This window comes from Chlorocebus sabaeus, chromosome 10 (genome assembly GCF_047675955.1).
Source record: "Chlorocebus sabaeus isolate Y175 chromosome 10, mChlSab1.0.hap1, whole genome shotgun sequence".
Classification (NCBI taxonomy): Eukaryota; Metazoa; Chordata; class Mammalia; order Primates; family Cercopithecidae; genus Chlorocebus; species Chlorocebus sabaeus.
In genome coordinates, this window is record NC_132913.1 from 28,500,948 (window position 1) to 28,519,301 (window position 18,354).

General features: G+C 35.5%; 1 protein-coding gene across 1 annotated transcript in view; it reads right to left on the minus strand.

The window, feature by feature from the left end:
- LRP1B (LDL receptor related protein 1B) overlaps positions 1–18,354 on the minus strand; it is a 1,897,925-nt gene that overhangs the window by 1,009,091 nt on the left and 870,480 nt on the right. Inside the window, exon 4 of the mRNA XM_073019651.1 lies at positions 1,311–1,430. Within this exon, the coding sequence (XP_072875752.1) occupies positions 1,311–1,430 (120 nt within the window). The remainder of the gene's footprint in view (positions 1–1,310; positions 1,431–18,354) is intronic.

Here is an 18,354-nt window from a genome sequence, read left to right on the forward strand (position 1 = left end):
CCAGAACATCTGAACTTTCATGTGCAATTTTCAGATTTTTAAATGTTGTTTTAAAATGACATGATGACATGAGTCAAATGAATATGCGAGCTTGGCCTCCCTGTGGTCAGATTATGCAGTCTCTGAGTCTGATAAACACTTGATAATAAATGTTTTTTTAACATTGGTATTATTCACAAAGCAAACAACAAACTAAAATCCAATTCCCAAATGTACCTGAAAAGTCAATGAGCCTCTTCAGGATAAGACTAAGTGGGCTCTGCAGACTTGAGTTTCAGTACCAATTCTATTACTAAGAGGATGTGTGGACTTAAGTCAATTAACTATCAGAATCTCATTTTTTTCATTAAGATTTTAAACAATTCTCTCTAAGAATTCTTCCAAATTTAAGATTCTAAGGTAAAAGTGATAATATTAGAGCAAAGATTTGAAATAATCAGCAAAGCACTAATTTCTTTGGAAAGTATTCTATTTATTAGTGGCTTTGGCAATGCAGCTGTTCTCTGAATACACACACACACACACACACACGGAAGAAAAGAGAGAGGCAGAGAGAGAGAGACATATGCTATATTATAGATTAGAAATATTATATGTAGAGATAGCTATAGATAGATATAGATAGATTATAAGTATCACATAAAGCAATGCATGTAACTTTGTGGATATGTTCTATATACATGCTAATATATGTATAATTGGAGTCAACTCCAATTGGAAGGATATGGAGGATATCCTAATATGGATATCTGTATGGAAGGATATCCTAAAATTCTTCAGTATGGAAGAAGGGAGTCATTTCGTATGATAAACATTTGCTATAAAGCATTCACAAAAGCGAGAATCCAGACATGGAAAAGAAATCAACATTTATGTTCATTATTACATTATTATTGCTATGGGTAAAATGGCAGCTGCCAGAATACCAATGCAAAAATTATAAAGAACATTACATGATTAATAATTGTTAACCTAACATAGTTAATAACACATGTCTACTAGACTGCAGCTATATAACAGCCATAAAACATATAGGAAGCTAAAATAATTAGATCAATGTGTTATTGGTTAACCCAAACATTTCCCATTGTGGACATTTCTCAAGTTTGAAATTACTCAAAAAAACTGAAATTTGATTGCCATAAACTTATAATAATGTTTGTGGTGAGCGGGCAACTTTTAAATCTCAAGAAAGAAAAGTTAACATAAACACTGTGGAGCACATGGTATGTGCTCAAATATGTCTTCTTACGTTTCTGTTAACTAAGCCTCTATAAACCACATTTGATGGAGTTATATGTTTTACTTACCTTTACAGCTTCTCCCATCTTCTTTTATTTCGAATCCATTCTCACAGTAACATCTTGTACTATTTCCGACCATTGTACATTTATACTGACAATTCAACTGTTGGCAATTGGATAACAGTTCTGTAGAGGAAAAACAAATATATTCTCTATATTTAACTGTATATGTAAATATTTTTTCTATTTCTCAGTGCACAATCCTTACAATATAGTCTTGATTGTTCTCCCAGAAAGTTTATATGATTGGTCTAGAAAAAAAAATTTCTAAAATATGTTAGTTTACATTTGCTTGAATTACTGTAAATAAAATTTTAGATCAGTCTGTTTGGTCTCCAGCTTTTTAGCTTATTACTGTGTTCATAGACACAAAACCTTTCAAATTTTGGTAAATTAAATTATTTCAAGAGGAAAGATGTCAACTCAGCAGTTGATTTTGCCATCTATGTCTTTCCTATCTGACACGTCAATTGATTTTCTATCTTTTGAGAGCTTGTTTTGATTTACCAACCCATGTGCAACCTTCATAGCAATCAATGTGAATATAGCTCATCTCAATATTTTATTTTTCATTGGTAGAAAAATGTTAGAGAAATACTGAACATAATGTATTTCATTATGTCTGAACCATTTTAGAGAAAAGACATGATTAAAGCAAAAGTTAGCAAACCTTCAGAGCAAATTCGGATTGAATATGATAAAAGCATGAAATAGAGACGAAGTGACAGGAGCACATTTATTACACAAATAAATTCTAACAGAAATAAGATTCGCTAAACTAGATAAATATTGGATAGAAGCATGACTATCTGAAAATAGGGGTATAAATGGATTGTTACAAAAATGTTGTTTTTACCCTTTTCCCCAGGAAGGCAAATAAGGGTTTCGAAGATTAAAGTTAAATGATTCAAAATACATTGATATGTGCCACAAGTTTAGCTGGTGCTACAGAAATAAAATCAAATTATATTTAAAAAATAAAAGTCCAATATGTAAAAGAATACCTGAAACATTCCGAACTGAACATTGGGGAGTGTATTATAAATTTAATTATCTATAGTATTTCCTTAGTTCAATTACTGTTCAGCATTCTCATACAATTATTTCACACATCTTCTCTTCTTTTTTTTTTTTTTTTTTTTTCATTATACTTTAAGTTCTAGGGTACATGTGAATAACGTGCAGGTTTGTTACATATGTATACTTGTGCCATGTTGGTGTGCTGCACCCATCAACTCGTCAGCACCCATCAACTCGTCATTTACATCAGGTATAACTCCCAGTGCAATCCCTCCCCCCTCCCCCTCCCTGTGATAGGCCCCGGTGTGTGATGTTCCCCTTCCCGAGTCCAAGTGATCTCATTGTTCAGTTCCCATCTATGAGTGAGAACATGCGGTGTTTGGTTTTCTGTTCTTGTGATAGTTTGCTGAGAATGATGGTTTCCAGCTGCATCCATGTCCCTACAAAGGACACAAACTCATCCTTTTTTATGGCTGCATAGTATTCCATGGTGTATATGTGCCACATTTTCTTAATCCAGTCTGTCACTGATGGACATTTGGGTTGATTCCAAGTCTTTTCTATTGTGAATAGTGCCGCAATAAACATACGTGTGCATGTGTCTTTATAGCAGCATGATTTATAATCCTTTGGGTATATACCCAGTAATGGGATGGCTGGGTCATATGGTACTTCTAGTTCTGGATCCTTGAGGAATCGCCATACTGTTTTCCATAATGGTTGAACTAGTTTACAGTCCCACCAACAGTGTAAAAGTGTTCCTATTTCTCCACATCCTCTCCAGCACCTGTTGTTTCCTGACTTTTTAATGATTGCCATTCTAACTGGTGTGAGATGGTACCTCATTGTGATTTTGATTTGCATTTCTCTGATGGCCAGTGATGATGAGCATTTTTTCATGTGTCTGTTGGCTGTATGAATGTCCTCTTTTGAGAACTGTCTGGTCATATCCTTTGCCCACTTTTTGATGGGGTTGTTTGTTTTTTTCTTGTAAATTTGTTTGAGTTCTTTGTAGGTTCTGGATATTAGCCGTTTGTCAGATGAGTAGATTGCAAAAATTTTCTCCCATTCTGTAGGTTGCCCATTCACTCTGATGGTAGTTTCCTTTGCTGTGCAGAAGCTCTTTAGTTTAATTAGATCCCATTTGTCAATTTTGGCTTTTGTTGCCATTGCTTTTGGTGTTTTAGACATGAAGTCCTTGCCAATGCCTATGTCCTGAATGGTATTACCTAGGTTTTCTTCTAGGGTTTTTATAGTATTAGGTCTAACATTTAAGTCTCTAATCCATCTTGAATTAACTTTCGTATAAGGAGTAAGGAAAGGATCCAGTTTCAGCTTTCTACTTATGGCTAGCCAATTTTCCCAGCACCATTTATTAAATAGGGAATCCTTTCCCCATTTCTTGTTTCTCTCAGGTTTGTCAAAGATCAGATGGCTGTAGATGTGTGGTATTATTTCTGAGGACTCTGTTCTGTTCCATTGGTCTATATCTCTGTTTTGGTACCAGTACCATGCTGTTTTGGTTACTGTAGCCTTGTAGTATAGTTTGAAGTCAGGTAGCGTGATGCCTCCAGCTTTGTTCTTTTGACTTAGGATTGTCTTGGCAATGTGGGCTCTTTTTTGGTTCCATATGAACTTTAAAGCAGTTTTTCCAATTCTGTGTGGAAACTCATTGGTAGCTTGATGGGGATGGCATTGAATCTATAAATAACCTTGGGCAGTAAGGCCATTTTCACGATATTGATTCTTCTTATCCATGAGCATGGTATGTTCTTCCATTTGTTTGTGTCCTCTTTTATTTCACTGAGCAGTGGTTTGTAGTTCTCCTTCTGCAAACCTCCTTCCTAATATTCTCTCATATATGTTGATCTTGCTTCTTACTTCTTTGAGAAAACTGAAGCAATCAGAAGAGATTTTCCAACTTTATACTCCATTTCTACCCACATCTGCATATACTGCTTCTCCTTGGATTTCACAGTTCGTTGAACTCATAATCAAAGCTCCCACCCAACATGCTATGCAAAAATCCCATTCCCTCTCACCTACTCAAGGATATCACTTCAGCAGTGCTACACTTTATGTAGAGAGAATCAGTTCAAAATTGACTTGAATCTATATGCTATTTTAATTCAATATTTATTGAGTACATAGTCAATGCTAATCACTCTGCTACAGTTCCACAGATGAAAATTCATTAAAAAAATATTTACAATATGAGTGTGGAAGTGAGCGGAATTACATAGAAAGAATAACAATGTAAAACAGTATTTATAAATCATAGTAGCAAAATACATATGCTTAATAAAAGTACAAGTGGTAGGATTTAGAAAGAGAAAGTTTCATCTAGAAGCTGAATATGCAGGAGGATATCTGAGAAAGAGTTGTAGAAGTTGAATTTGAGTTGAGGCTTAAAAGTATAAGAGTTCTGATAGACAAAATTAATGAGAATGTAGCCTAGGTAAAAAAGACAATATGAAGAAGTAAATAGAAAGAACTGAACCGAAAGCATACAAGAAATAAAGGCAACAATAAAGAATTCTGCATTGCTAACCTACAATGCTTGATGTGGTTATAAAAAAAGAGAGAGAGACTGGTATTGTTGTTTGGAGCCAGATCAAGGTTAAGTAATTCATGGATTAAGTAGAATTTTCTGTTTAGGCAACAGGAGACATAGCTGGTTATTGAGGACAGTAGGGATACATTCTTACTTGTATTGTTCAAAAGTATCTAACAGTAGAGAGAAAGATAGTAAAGGAAACAAAGCTATCTAAGTGACTAGGAATGGCAAAATAATAAATGAAGACTATGAATATTTGCCTAGAAAGATGGCCAAAAACTTGGTGAAAGCATAATGACACTAAATAAGTAGTAGTAATAAAATGAATTAAGTACAACAGAAGTACCACAAGTCTGGGAAGAAGATATTATTTGTCTTTGATTATACTTAGTTTAAAATATTGGCAACAAATAGCCAGGGAGAAAGTGAGAATTTGGGTCTATCTTTGAAGAGAAGTCTGTAGTGGAGACACCAGTCTGGAAGTCACAAGCATAAAGTTGGTCACTGAAACCTAAAGAATAAAGAAGCATTCCCTTAAAAAGAATGTTTGGGATAAAAATAAAAAACCCAGAGAACTTCTTCATGTGAAAATCAAACAGAAGAGGTAACAGCGATAAGAACCACCACCAAGAAAAACTGTGAAATAATAAAGTACATAGGTGAAGAACCTAGAAAGTCTCACAAAACCTAAGGAAGAAGAGTAGTCTACAGAAGCAAGCAGGGAAATCAATGTTAAATTCATTGAGAAATAAACATGGATGAAGCCAGTAAAGTGCACTAGTCTTCCTAATAGGATCTATTGAGGGTGTTAAAAAGCATTTGAGTGGAGCAGTGAAGACAAGGGTGAATATAATCAGGGGTTGGAACAGAAAGAGGAAACAGGAAAGGTTTCTCACAGAAAATAGATTCGGTTATAGTATAAAAAAATGAGGGTAGAGATTTGATCTAATTCATTTAGTCTCTACCTTAACGCAGGTGTACTCACACAGTGAGTCAAATTTATTATTTTCCCATGTAATCCCCGGAGCCCAGTTGCACCTTTTCACTGTGTCAATCCAACGTAGAAAGTCCAAATACTACGGATCCCATCTTTCTACTCTCTTTATTTGGCATATCTGGAAGATGGAGAGTGAACACTGAAAAGAGGGGGGTAGTGATATGGAGAGCTAAGAAATGCAAAACGGGGGAAAAAATGATCTGAAAGACCAGACCTCGAACATGGTTCTGAGGGTTAGGAGGAGATCTGTTAGTTGAAAATAGCAAAATATACAAAGTCAAGTTAGCTTTTAGTTTATTAGACTTATCCTGCATGAAGATTTGTATATATGCAGAGTGATGAAAGGGAGATGATTAAACAGTTTATTATATTAGATGAAATGGTAAATATTGATTCTGCTAACAGATCGTGAAGAACCATGAAGAACTTACAATATGAACACTAAAATTTAAAATTTGGCAGACTGTGAAAGCAATACTAATTATTATAGTTATCTATTTGAACTGCTGAGCAATTATGCTTCATTGCATGCAACACTATAATGACTATGAACATAGTTAAAAGCATATCAGATTAATTTTGTTAGAAAACTTATTTGAATACAGCAAAAAAATTTGTACTTGAACCATTAGTCTTCACCCAGTGACTTTAGTGAAGCATAGCCATTGGCTTATGTAACATTATCATTAGTTTGGAAATTAGACTGAAGTAGGAAGACCACTCATATCTTAGGGAAGCAAATAAGCAAGTGAGAACACAGACATGTAAACACGGTATCTGATCTATATTCTTCAGCATTATCATAAAATAAAGCTATCTTTTTTATTAAAAGAGAGAAGCTGTCACCGGGCGTGGTGGCTCACGCCTATACTCCCAGCACTTTGGGAGGCTGAGACAGGTGGATCACAAGGTCAAGAGATGGAGACCATCCTCCCCAACATGGTGAAACCCCATCTCTACTAAAAACACAAAAAAGTTAGCTGGGCATGGTGGTGTGCGTCTGTAGTCCCAGCAGGAGAATCGCTTGAACCCAGGAGGCAGAGGTTGCAGTGAGCTGAGATAGTGTCACTGCACTCCAGCCTGGCAACAGTGTGAGACTCCGTCTCAAAAATACATAAATAAAAAGAGAGAAGCTGTCGTTTCACAAATCAAAACTAATCCAATTGATGAAGATTCCCCTGACACAGATCTACTTTGTTCTGTTTTTAAGGGATCTTTTTATGACCTTGATATGATTTGGCTCTGCATTCCCAGCCAAATCTCGTGTTGAATTTTAATCCCCAGTGTTGGCGTAGAAACCTGGAGGGAGGTGATTGGACATGGGGGCAGGTTTTTCCCTTGCTGTTCTCATGATAATGAGTGAGTTATCATGAGATCTGATTGTTTGAAAGTGTGTAGCACATCCCCCTTCACTCTCTCTTCCTCTTGCTCTGGCCAGGTAAGACGTGCCTCCTTTCTCTTTGGTTTCCACCATGATTGTAAGTTTTCTGAGGCCTCCTCAGCCATGCTTCCTGTACAGCATGGCTGTGAGAACTGTGAGCTAATTAAACCTGTTTCTTTATAAATTACCCAGTCTCAGGTAGTTCTTTATTGCAATGTGAGAATGGACTAATATGGCCCTTATCAAAGTGGTAAAGGAGGAAATGTTGCAAAAGAGATTGTTATTAAAATATGAATATACCTTCTCTATAAAATGCAAGGTAACAGTTTACAAGTAGTGGGTAGCTTTGAGACATCAAAACTTCTAAGTCACTTGATTTAGAAATAGTCAAGAAATAGGTATCAATGTATTACTAATAAGTAGTAAGACGGAGTCTAACAGGATAAAAATTAATTCATAGTAAAACTGAAATTTATTTCACCACTTATCTTGTTTTCTGAATGGCGGTAGAATATTATGTTGAGGCTTTGGTCTCTGCAACAAGAGTGCTTTACCTCCAACTGTTTTAGTAATTTCAGGCTATGTGAGTGTGACAGAGAATAGTTAAATGTGCATCAATCTTGTTTTCTCTTTCTAGGTAAATAAAAAGATGACATTCCCCAGTTGTCTTCCAGTTAGATTGGAGCCATATTTGTGTCTTCTAGCCAATATAATGTAGAGAGTAATTGGTGTGTGCCACTCCTTGACCTGATGCTTACAGATCCTGACAATCTTCTACTCTCTGTACACTTATCGGCCATCTGGGTACAGGGGATCCATCAGACTCCTCACCCCTTGGGATGGCAGAAGCCCAAAATGGAAAGAGCCTGAAACAGCACCTGGGAAGTCAACCACTGATAATCCAACTGGACTGTGATATCAGGGAAAAAATGGGTTATTATTGTATTGAGTCGTGAGATATCAAGGTTATTTGTTACATATGAGTGGTGATGGGTACATGACTAAAGCTCTCATTGCACGCTTTTCCTCATCCCCAAAATGGGGATGATAATAGAAACTACCTCATCAGGTTGTTGATAGACTTAAATGAGGTGATATAAAGTTCTTAAAATATTGCTGACACATAGTAACTATTTTTATTATCATAATTTTTTTTATCATTTTATCATTTAAGCTTAATCATCGTTTAGTACAACAGAATTTCTATTGTTATCCTGCCATAATGTGTATACACTGTAAGCAATTTGGTGCTGTTTATTTTCATATTAGAAGGGTTTTCTCTTTCTTGCTTTTATTTTTGGGTGGTACATGACTCAGTTGTAGTTTTGTCATCTCTTGATGTCTCCTGGAGAAGTTTTTCATTTGTTTGTTTGGTAAGTTCTCTAATTCACCTGAAAGCACAATCTCCAACAGATTGGGAAACACTAATCATAAGAAATAAGGATTTTCTACATTGATCTTTTTGTTTCTATAAAATATAAATATCACCCTCTGAAGCAATGTACATCCACATTGAATTTGCTACCTAATCATCGATCAATTTACAATTTAGACAAGCAATTTTTATGAAATATACTAATTTGCATAGCTTTTAGAGGCTGTTTTGCTTTGTAACATCATTAGGATTTAGGAGGCATTTTCACAAATGTGTTCAAGTATATGATTTAGGAAACACATGTAAATAAATCATGCTGACCTCCCTTAGAGTGAAAACAGGACAACAGAGAAAGGTGATTAGAAGTTGGCAACCAGTTTGCAACCATTACAAGTTATTACCAATAGAGGTCTTTTTTCCTCATTAGTTTTGTTTACATAAATAGCTCTAAACCAAACAACCACTGTTTGCTATCTTATTTGTATAGCTATCGGATCAACCATTGTATAGTCAATAGCATTATGCTGCTGCCTTTGTGATCTATAGTCAAATAACTCACATTGATCATGTATTGGACTTAGCAAGACAGTGCAAACACGGCTGTGCTATTTTATTTGTATGTTTCCAGGTTATGTTTCAGAGAGTAAATTAGAACTTTCAGAAATCCTTTAGAAATACAAAATTGTATAAGCACCTTTCCATACACATAAGTTATCTGAGATATCATTTTACAAAATGGGATGATATTTCATTCTCAATTTTAGTAATAAAATTTCTTCTTAAATTAGACATGTACAAAAATGCCTTTTAACCAACAACTAGAACCACAGTAATGAGGAAAAAATTATTCTTTCTCTATGTGGCACATTAAAAAAACAAGAACTTCACTCACTTTTTATGCTTGAAGATTGAAAAGCTGACACAGCTACTTACCATGCCAGACAGCCCCTCTTGTCAGTAGGACATATGCTTGACATATTTAGAATGGTGATAATTTGTGTCACATCGTTCATCCTCTTACCCCTGTTTCTTTGGCCTAGTAAAATGCAGTGTGAGGTGGTTTGCAGAGATTAGGCTGTTGCTTATGGCTGCTTATGTGAATTTCTTCAGAATCGTTTGCTTAGTGTTAGACTACTTACTGGCCTCAAAGTTTCAGTGTGTTCTCTTACAAGAAGATAGAGCAGTGAGGCAATGCTTTTTTATTGCATTTTTGCTCTATTTTTGGTATTTTAATGAAGTCCATATTTTAAATTCATCAAAATTCATTCTTTCTCATGTACAGTGCTGCAAGTTTTGAAAAATGTGTATTGTCGTTTAACCAATATCATTCATAAGACATAGAACAGGATCATTATCGCAAAATATCCCCTTTGCACCTCTACAGTCAACCCACTGCCCTGCTGACAATTTTGGTGATCACTGATTGGTTTTTATCTCAATAGTTTTGTCTTCTCCAGTATGTCATATACATGAAATAATCCAGGGTTTAGTATTTTTAGTCTGACGTCTTTTATTTAGCATAATGTAATTGAGATTCATCTATATTATTATTAGTATTAGATAGTTCATCTATATTATTGTTAGTATTAGGTAGTTCTCCTTTTTTGATTACTGATTAATAAGCCATTGTATGAACATACCTTACTTTGTTCATTCATTTCACAAGTAACATACATTGGAGTTGTTTCCAGTTTGGGGTTACGATGCATTAAGTCTCTATAAATATTTATATACAGCTTTTGTGTAAATATAGGTTATCATTTTACTTGGGTAAATATGGGATTGCTGGGTTATGTGGTAAGTGGATATTTTACTTTATGATAAATTATCAAACTATTTTCCAAAGTGTCTGCATTCTTTTATAATCCTACCACCAATATATCAATCTTCCAGCTACTCTACCTTCTCCCCAGCAGTTGGTATTTTCAGCTTTTAATTTTATTTTATTTTTAGACATTTGAGTATATACATAGTGGTAGCTATTGTACAATTATTTTAATTTGCATTTTCTAATTATTATTGATTTTTTCATTGTGCTTATTGGCTAGTCATACATGTTATCTGCAGAGAAATTCTGTTCAATCTTCTGCCAACTGTTATTAGGTTGTTTTCTTATTATTGAGCTTTGGAAGAGAGAGAGAGAGACAGAGTGTGTGTGTGTGCATACATTTGTGAGCGTGTGTATGTATTCTGGATACAAGTCTGTTATCAGATATATGATTTGTATATCATTTCTCCTAGTCTATAATTTCTCTTTGCATTCTCTTATTACTGCTTTTCAAATAACAGAATTTAAAAAAAAATCTTACATTTGATAAAATCAAATCTCAATGTATTCTTTCATAAATCCTGCTTCGGGAGTTCTATCTAAGAAATCTATTACCGACTCAATTTAGCCTATACTTCTTCTAGAAATTTTAAAGTTTTAGATTTGTAGTTTATTTTTGCTTAATTTCCATATAGGTTACAAGATCTGACTCAAGGTTGATCATTTTGCACACAAATGTTAAATTGTTCCAGTACCATTTGTTGAGATTACTCACATTTCTCCATTGAATTATCTTTGTACCTCCGTCAAAAATGAATTGACCAAGTATCTACGGGTATATTTTTGTACCCTTATGTTTTGTTAATCTGTACGCCTGTCCTTTCTATAAATTATGCTATTTCGATGACAGTAAATCTTGAAATCTTGTAGCATAAATTTTAATGCCTTGTTCTTTTATTTTTTAGGTTTCTTTAGATTCTAGGTCCTTTTTATTTCTATGTAAATTTTAGAAATAGCTTTTCAGTGCCTAAAGAATCCTACTAGGATATTAATTGGAATTATGTTAAATTTATAAATTGGGGGATACTGACATCTTAACTACTGAGTCTTCTAATTCACAAATATGGTAGGTATATATGCATTTATTTTAATTTTTTAAAAATTTTTTCATGAGCTCCCAGCATATAGCTCTTCTACATATGTTGTTCAATTTATATCTGTCTCATAGGTTTGATGCTATTTTACATGGTATTATTTACTGTAATTTTCTATTATCCATTGCTAGCAATCAATCAAATATGATTGATTTTTATATGTTAAACTTGTATCATATGACCTTGCTAAACAGTCAAAGAAAACTAAAAGGAAACAAATTACAAATACCAAATTAGAAATCTATCAAATTATAAACATCAGCAAGGCAGCAGAGGATATCACCACAAACCCTATAGAGTTAAAGGATAATAAAAGAAAACTATGAACAACTCTATGCCCATATTGACAACTTAGATGAAATAGACAAGTTCCTTCAAAGATACAAACTTCCAAAGCTCACTCAAGAAGAAACATATAATCTGAATATCCCTATATATATAGAAGAATTGAATTTGTGATTTAAAAACTTTCCCACACGAAAAAGCGAGGCCTAGGTAGCTTCCTTGAGGATTCTACCAAATGTTTAGGGAAGAAATAAAACTAATTCTGCATAAGCCCTTCTAAAAACATAAGTTTTCCGACTAATTTATAAAGCTGGAATTACCCTAATCCACAAATCATGCAAATACATTAAAGAAAAAAATGTAAAACAACATTCCTTATGAATATAGATGCAAAATTCTGCAAAATTACTAACAACTAAAATCCAGCAATATATAAAAGGATAATATATCATGATGATGCCAGGCTAGTTTTGCATTTAAGAATCAATTAATCCAGGTCACCCTATCAGTACAGTAAGGGAAAAAATACCCTATCATTTCTATAGATGTCCAAAAAGCATTTAACAAAAAAACAATACCCATTCATTATTTAAAATACAACCCTTGGCAATATAATAATAGAGGGGAATTTCTTCAACCTAATGAATGATTTTGTTCCCAAAACACGAACATATCATAACAGAAGTAGCATAACTTCTCTCACCATTTATATTCAATAATATACTGAAGTTTGTAACCAGTGCATTAAGGGGCTTTAACAGAGGTTAGGAACACAAATTAGAAAGAATGAAATAAGTAAAACGGTTTCTGTTTGTAAACAACAATTGTCTACATAGAAAATTGTTTTCAAAACTATCAAAAACCCACCAGAACTAGTAAGCAATTATATTGAAAATTTATTTAATAAATAGGACTGACAACATTGTCACTTCATAATTTTCATTTTGCCTATTAGTATTTCATAAGATTGTACAACTATTTCAAAAGGAAAAAGCAAAATTTTCTATAATTTAGATATAATAAGGTGAAAGTTGTGGACCAACCATGTGGTCTGAGAAAATATTACATGGACTGAGGTGCTGTTATTTACTTATTATTTTATTTTATTGAGTCAGAGTCTTACTCTGTCATCCAGGCTGGAGTGCAACAGCTCCATCTCCACTCACTTCAACCTCGCCTCCCACGTTCAAGCAATTCTCCTGCCTCAGCCTCCTGAGTCGCTAGGACCACAGGTGCCCGGTATCACACCCGGCTAATTTTTGTATTTTTAGTAGAGATGGGGTTCCACCATGTTGGCCAGACTGGTCTTGAACTCCTGACCTCAAGTGATCCACCTGCCTTGGCCTCCCAAAGAACTGGGATTACAGGCGTGAGCCACCACACCCTGCCAAGTCAAGTCTGGGGTTTATATTATAAGACTGTATATGGTTTGGGGGTTTTGTTTTTTAAAATTATGAGGCCATTTGCTTTTGTCCTAGACTAACTACGTGGCTGCGCCTGGTCAAGCCTTGGGAGGCTGAGACTATGGAGTTCCATCCATCAACCTTGGAAGAGCTGTCTTGGAGGCAGGCAGCGCCAGAGTCCCACATACCACCGGACCTGAACCTAGAGCAAGCCTGGGACAGGGCACTGGATAACTTTCCTGTGCTGAGCCGCTGCTCCTGCTAATGTCTTCAGTTCTACAGGAGCTCTGCTATGCGCTGGCTGCTGCACTGCACCTCCATCAGGCACCGAGCCCTCCCCGGAGATGAGAGGGGCCACAAACTCTTTCGAGACTACCATGTCTGGGAGTTAATGGCTGAAACTACAAACAGGCTCCAGTCACCTCAAGATGACGCAGATGCTACCAGTGGAGGAGTCCAAAGTGGTCTGAGTCAGCGTTGGAGATACCAGCGCCTACAGAAGTGGAAGGACACACATTCAGGGCGCCCTCTACAGTCCAGGCCTCCCAGGAAGATGCTGAAAACCCCAGATGCCGTCAGGAAGCGACCAGAAAGGAGAGTAACCCAAAACTGTCTCCTGGACTTCAGCACGATCCACTTCAACTGCTGCTCTGGAAGGAGCCCAAGGCACCTCAGCTCAGGCCCTCATGCTGTCCCTGAGGACTTTTGCAACTAGAACTGTACCCTGCACGCATAAGAGCCTTGAGGTCTATGCTGTGGAGATCATTTGTTATTAATTTGTTCTTTCTCTCCTCAACGTCCTAAACATTTTTCATTCAGAAAAACTCTTCATGTAATGAGTAATACGAAATGAGTAATAGGCAATGTAGAACTCTTCCTTTAGATCTACTCAAAATTGCTGTGTTTCTTCCACTTCAATAAAGCCTTTCTTTTAGTCTCAAAAAAAAGTAATGAGATGTGTGTGTGTGTGTGTGTGTGTGTGTGTGTGTGTACTCAATACATGTATATCTCCCTTTCCTTTTTAAGAGCTGCATATTGTTCCATTTTATGAATGATGAGTAATTTAATTAACCAATTCTTTGCTGAAACACATTTAGTTTGTATGGTAAATACAGCTATCTGTTAAAAAAAGTGTTTGTGCTCTCCCTTGCATACGGCAGAATTGTTTCTGAGAAGTGACTATCCAGCCAGAGACTCTACGTCCTACCTCTCCTTTAGTCGGGTTAGGGCCATAGAACAGGTTCTCACCAATAGAACATGAGTGGAAGTGATATGCATAACTTCTGTGTCAAGGAAAGTAAGAATATGCATGTTTGGCTGGGCACAGCGGCTCACGCCTGTAATCCCAGCACTTAGGGAGGTTGAGGCGGGTGGATCACAAGGTCGGGAGATAGAGACCATCCTGGCTAACACAGTGAAACTCCGTCTTTACTAAAAGTACAAAAAATTAGCCAGGGGTGGTGTCGGGTGCCTGTAAACCCAGCTACTCGAGAGGCTGAGGCAGGAGAATGGCATGAACCCGAGAGGCGAGCTTGCAGTGAGCCGAGATTGCGCCACTGCACTCCAGCCTGGATGACAGAGCAACTTCATCTCAAAAAAAAAAAAAAAAAAAAAAAAAAAAAAAAAATATATATATATATATATATATAATATATATGCATGTTTTCTCCACACTCATATTCCCTTCTTCTTGTCTGGAAATTCCAATTTACTTTTATGATTTTCATGCTGTTTCCTAATATATTTCTCTGTAATACAATTCTGATGTATGCCACCAGGTATGCTTTGAAATGTATAAATTAAACAAAAACCAAAGTAACAATTTTTTAAAAAAATCTGAGAGTGTACCACATTAATGCTAAGAGACTTTCTCATTTTATGTTATGCCTGCAAGTTAAGAAATCACTCAGAGAAAGAACCCCAACCACCTCAACTCATTGGCGAACACTGGATTTAAAAAATTGCCTATTTTGAATCTCTAAATATAATCATTTTTAGTAACTTTGCAACTTTAGATTCTGATTTGTTTAGAAACATTTTATTGTAGATTTTATTACACAGATAATTAAAATATAGCTACAAAGCCATAATCAAATCTGAAGAGAGATTAATTATTTGACAAATTATAAAATAAAAAATGGCTGGTTTATTCATTGACACAATTTGCTTAAAAAGTATAATCTTTAAGTATAACTTATTACTGGGAATATTGTATGAGGAAAAATGTTTACTTTAGCATAATGAATAAAAAGATATGAGAAGATAACATAAAGCGAAATGTGCTTGTGTGAGGTTCTCTTTTTAGACTAATTATATGAGGACAATGACATTTCATAGAAATTGTGTGAGATTTAAACACAGTAATTCAGTAGAAGTACTTAATTTGGCACATTATAAACACCTGCTGTAGGTTGGCAATTATATTATTATCATTATAATCACAACCAAAGGAATTCAGTGATTTTAATTTCCATGTTTTCTTTGAATCAGATAATAAACTAAGACACAATGGTAGCTCAAAGTGTGTTCCAGATCCTAAAGTAGAAGACATAGTTCTATTTGTACTATCTCCTACCACAGGTATAATCAGCTGTTATACCACAGGTATAACAGGCAAGTTTCTTAAACTTTCTGAGCTTTAGATTCTGACCTAGCAAATGTCTTGATATGTTTATATGAATATTAAAAAAATATAAGGAGTAAAAATATACTGTATAATTTCTAGAGCATCTCATAAATGCTGAGATATGGGCCAGTACAGAGAAAGATAGGTGAGAAAAAGGTGAGAGTACAAGGTGCATTGGACTGGCAAAGCCAGGGTGTTCGGGGTATTACATACCTTGTAGTTGAGTTTTGCATTTGATTTTGCAGTAAGGGTGACATACTAGAGTTATTAATAATAAAATAACCAATATCAGATCTTTGCCTGATTCAACGCATTTAGTTGCTACCAGACAGAAACTCTGCTTGAGGAAAAAATATAACCAAATTCACCAGAGGGACCTGAGAAAAATACAAGTAGAAACTACGTATACACAATAAGGGAATTTCTCTGCGCCCTGAGGTAGGAGGATAAGAAAATGCATATATAATTGAAGAAGGATTATACACATATAATTCCTATATTACCTAGCTTTCGTGAGAGGAATAAAATAGGGTGGAGGTAGTAGTAGCAACTGGGTTAGCGGAGGTGAGGTGGATTACATGAGTAATGTAACCTCCTTTGTAAAAGGGGATCCATATTGCCAGCAAATTTTTTATTATTTTCATATTTAGTAGATTAGAAGTACTTGTGACTAAATCTACTTTAAAACTGAAAAGTCATTTTTCCCCTCATGGTACACGTAAGTCCTCATATTAGACATAGGAGGCAATAACAACTTTGAGAAGGTATCTGTATGTTCAGCATAATGAAATGAACAAAGACAAATGCAAAGATCCAACACCATGCTTGGTGCATATCAGGCCAAAAAATGCCAACTGTGTGTTAAAAGTAACAATTGAACATATCTCTTCACTTATGCACTTTGCCAAAATCCCAATAGCATGATAATAAAATATACAAGGCACAAACCCATAAGGATAAAGAGACTAGGAAGGAAGCTAGAGTGGACAAATGATAGCAACAAAAATTTAGAAGCAATAAAGCAATAAATCAGTGTTAGCTAACTTAGCTACTTAGCTCTTTGTATTTCTAGGCAGTAAAATCTAAGCCAGTGGTTGAAGATAATGAGAGAAATGATGTTCAGGGCTGCTATATTCCAACCACAAAGACTGTGCATTACACAACTCCAGGGGACACTATTAAAATAAATTTTGATATGAATGTCACTCAATAAAATCATGCAACATGTAAGTTCTTGGAGGAAGGCCAAGAAGCAAATCAATACAAAACCAAAATAATGGAAAGGCTTAGGAATTACAGGTTCTTAACACTCCTGAGAATAGTGGAAATGGGAGTGGAATGGGGTGGGAACACAAACTGGAGTATTGGTTGAAAGGAGAAGTTACACTTCCTAAATTTTCTCTTTTAACACTTGCAGCAGAATACTAAATAACTACTTTCTGAAGAGACTGAACTAGATAATTTTAACCAAAAAACAACAGACACAGCCCAAATCCAGGAATATCAAATTACAAATAGGAGGAATACACTCACAGGGTAGAAGCTCTATCCCAGGAACAGATCAAGAATATACTGGGGTCCAGTTGCTCTCATCCAGATCCTTCACAGGACAGTGATTCCAAGCCAAAAGAGGCAAGCCAAGAAGATCAAAGTCAACCACTCGTACTCAGCACGACACTTGTAAGGCACAGGTGTAACTCTAAGAAGAATGAAGCACTGTCCCAGTCCCCAGCTCCAGAGCCATGATGCAGATGTTTTGCTCAGGGAGATGCAGGTTTAACAAAGAGAGCTATGTAGCTCACCGTAAGAGAATTGACTTTACTGGTAACAGAGCATGGGAAAGCTCAAGCCTAAAGGCACTGTCAAAAACAATCAATATTTTGGTGTTGATCAGTTAGGACAAAGATGGTAGCTTCATGGAAATAACAAGCTAAAGTTCAGGCCAGATAAAACCACAAAGAAAAAAAATAGCTAAGAAGAACCATTGGGGGTTTAGAACAAAGTTCTGAATCTCCTGAAAAGCAGGCAAGATTTTACCGAATAAAACTATAGAGCAATTTATGCCAAACAAGTTTTTTAAAAAGTCATAGAACACTCAGCTGACAGTGCAAGCTATCTGATAAGTATAATACCAATAAAGACACACAGCTTAATAGAAAGATCAGAAAAACAGTCAAAGAGAGTCATGTTAAGCCCACTGTCACCACGGGGTAATTGTGAACATGCTCAAGGTTATACCCTCTAAGGGGTACATCAGAGACTGTACACTGTGGGGAAACAGATGTCACTGAAAAAGGCCAGCTCAGATAACAAACAAATGCATGTGCAAACAAAAACAAACTCCACTGTGGAAGGAAAGGTCTTCAGAGTTGCTAAAATATATTATATCAAATTCTCTTTTCAACTAAATATTACGAGACATACAAAGAAAAAGGAATGTGTGAATGTGTAACCCATATACAAGGAAAAAGTAACAGACTCTGC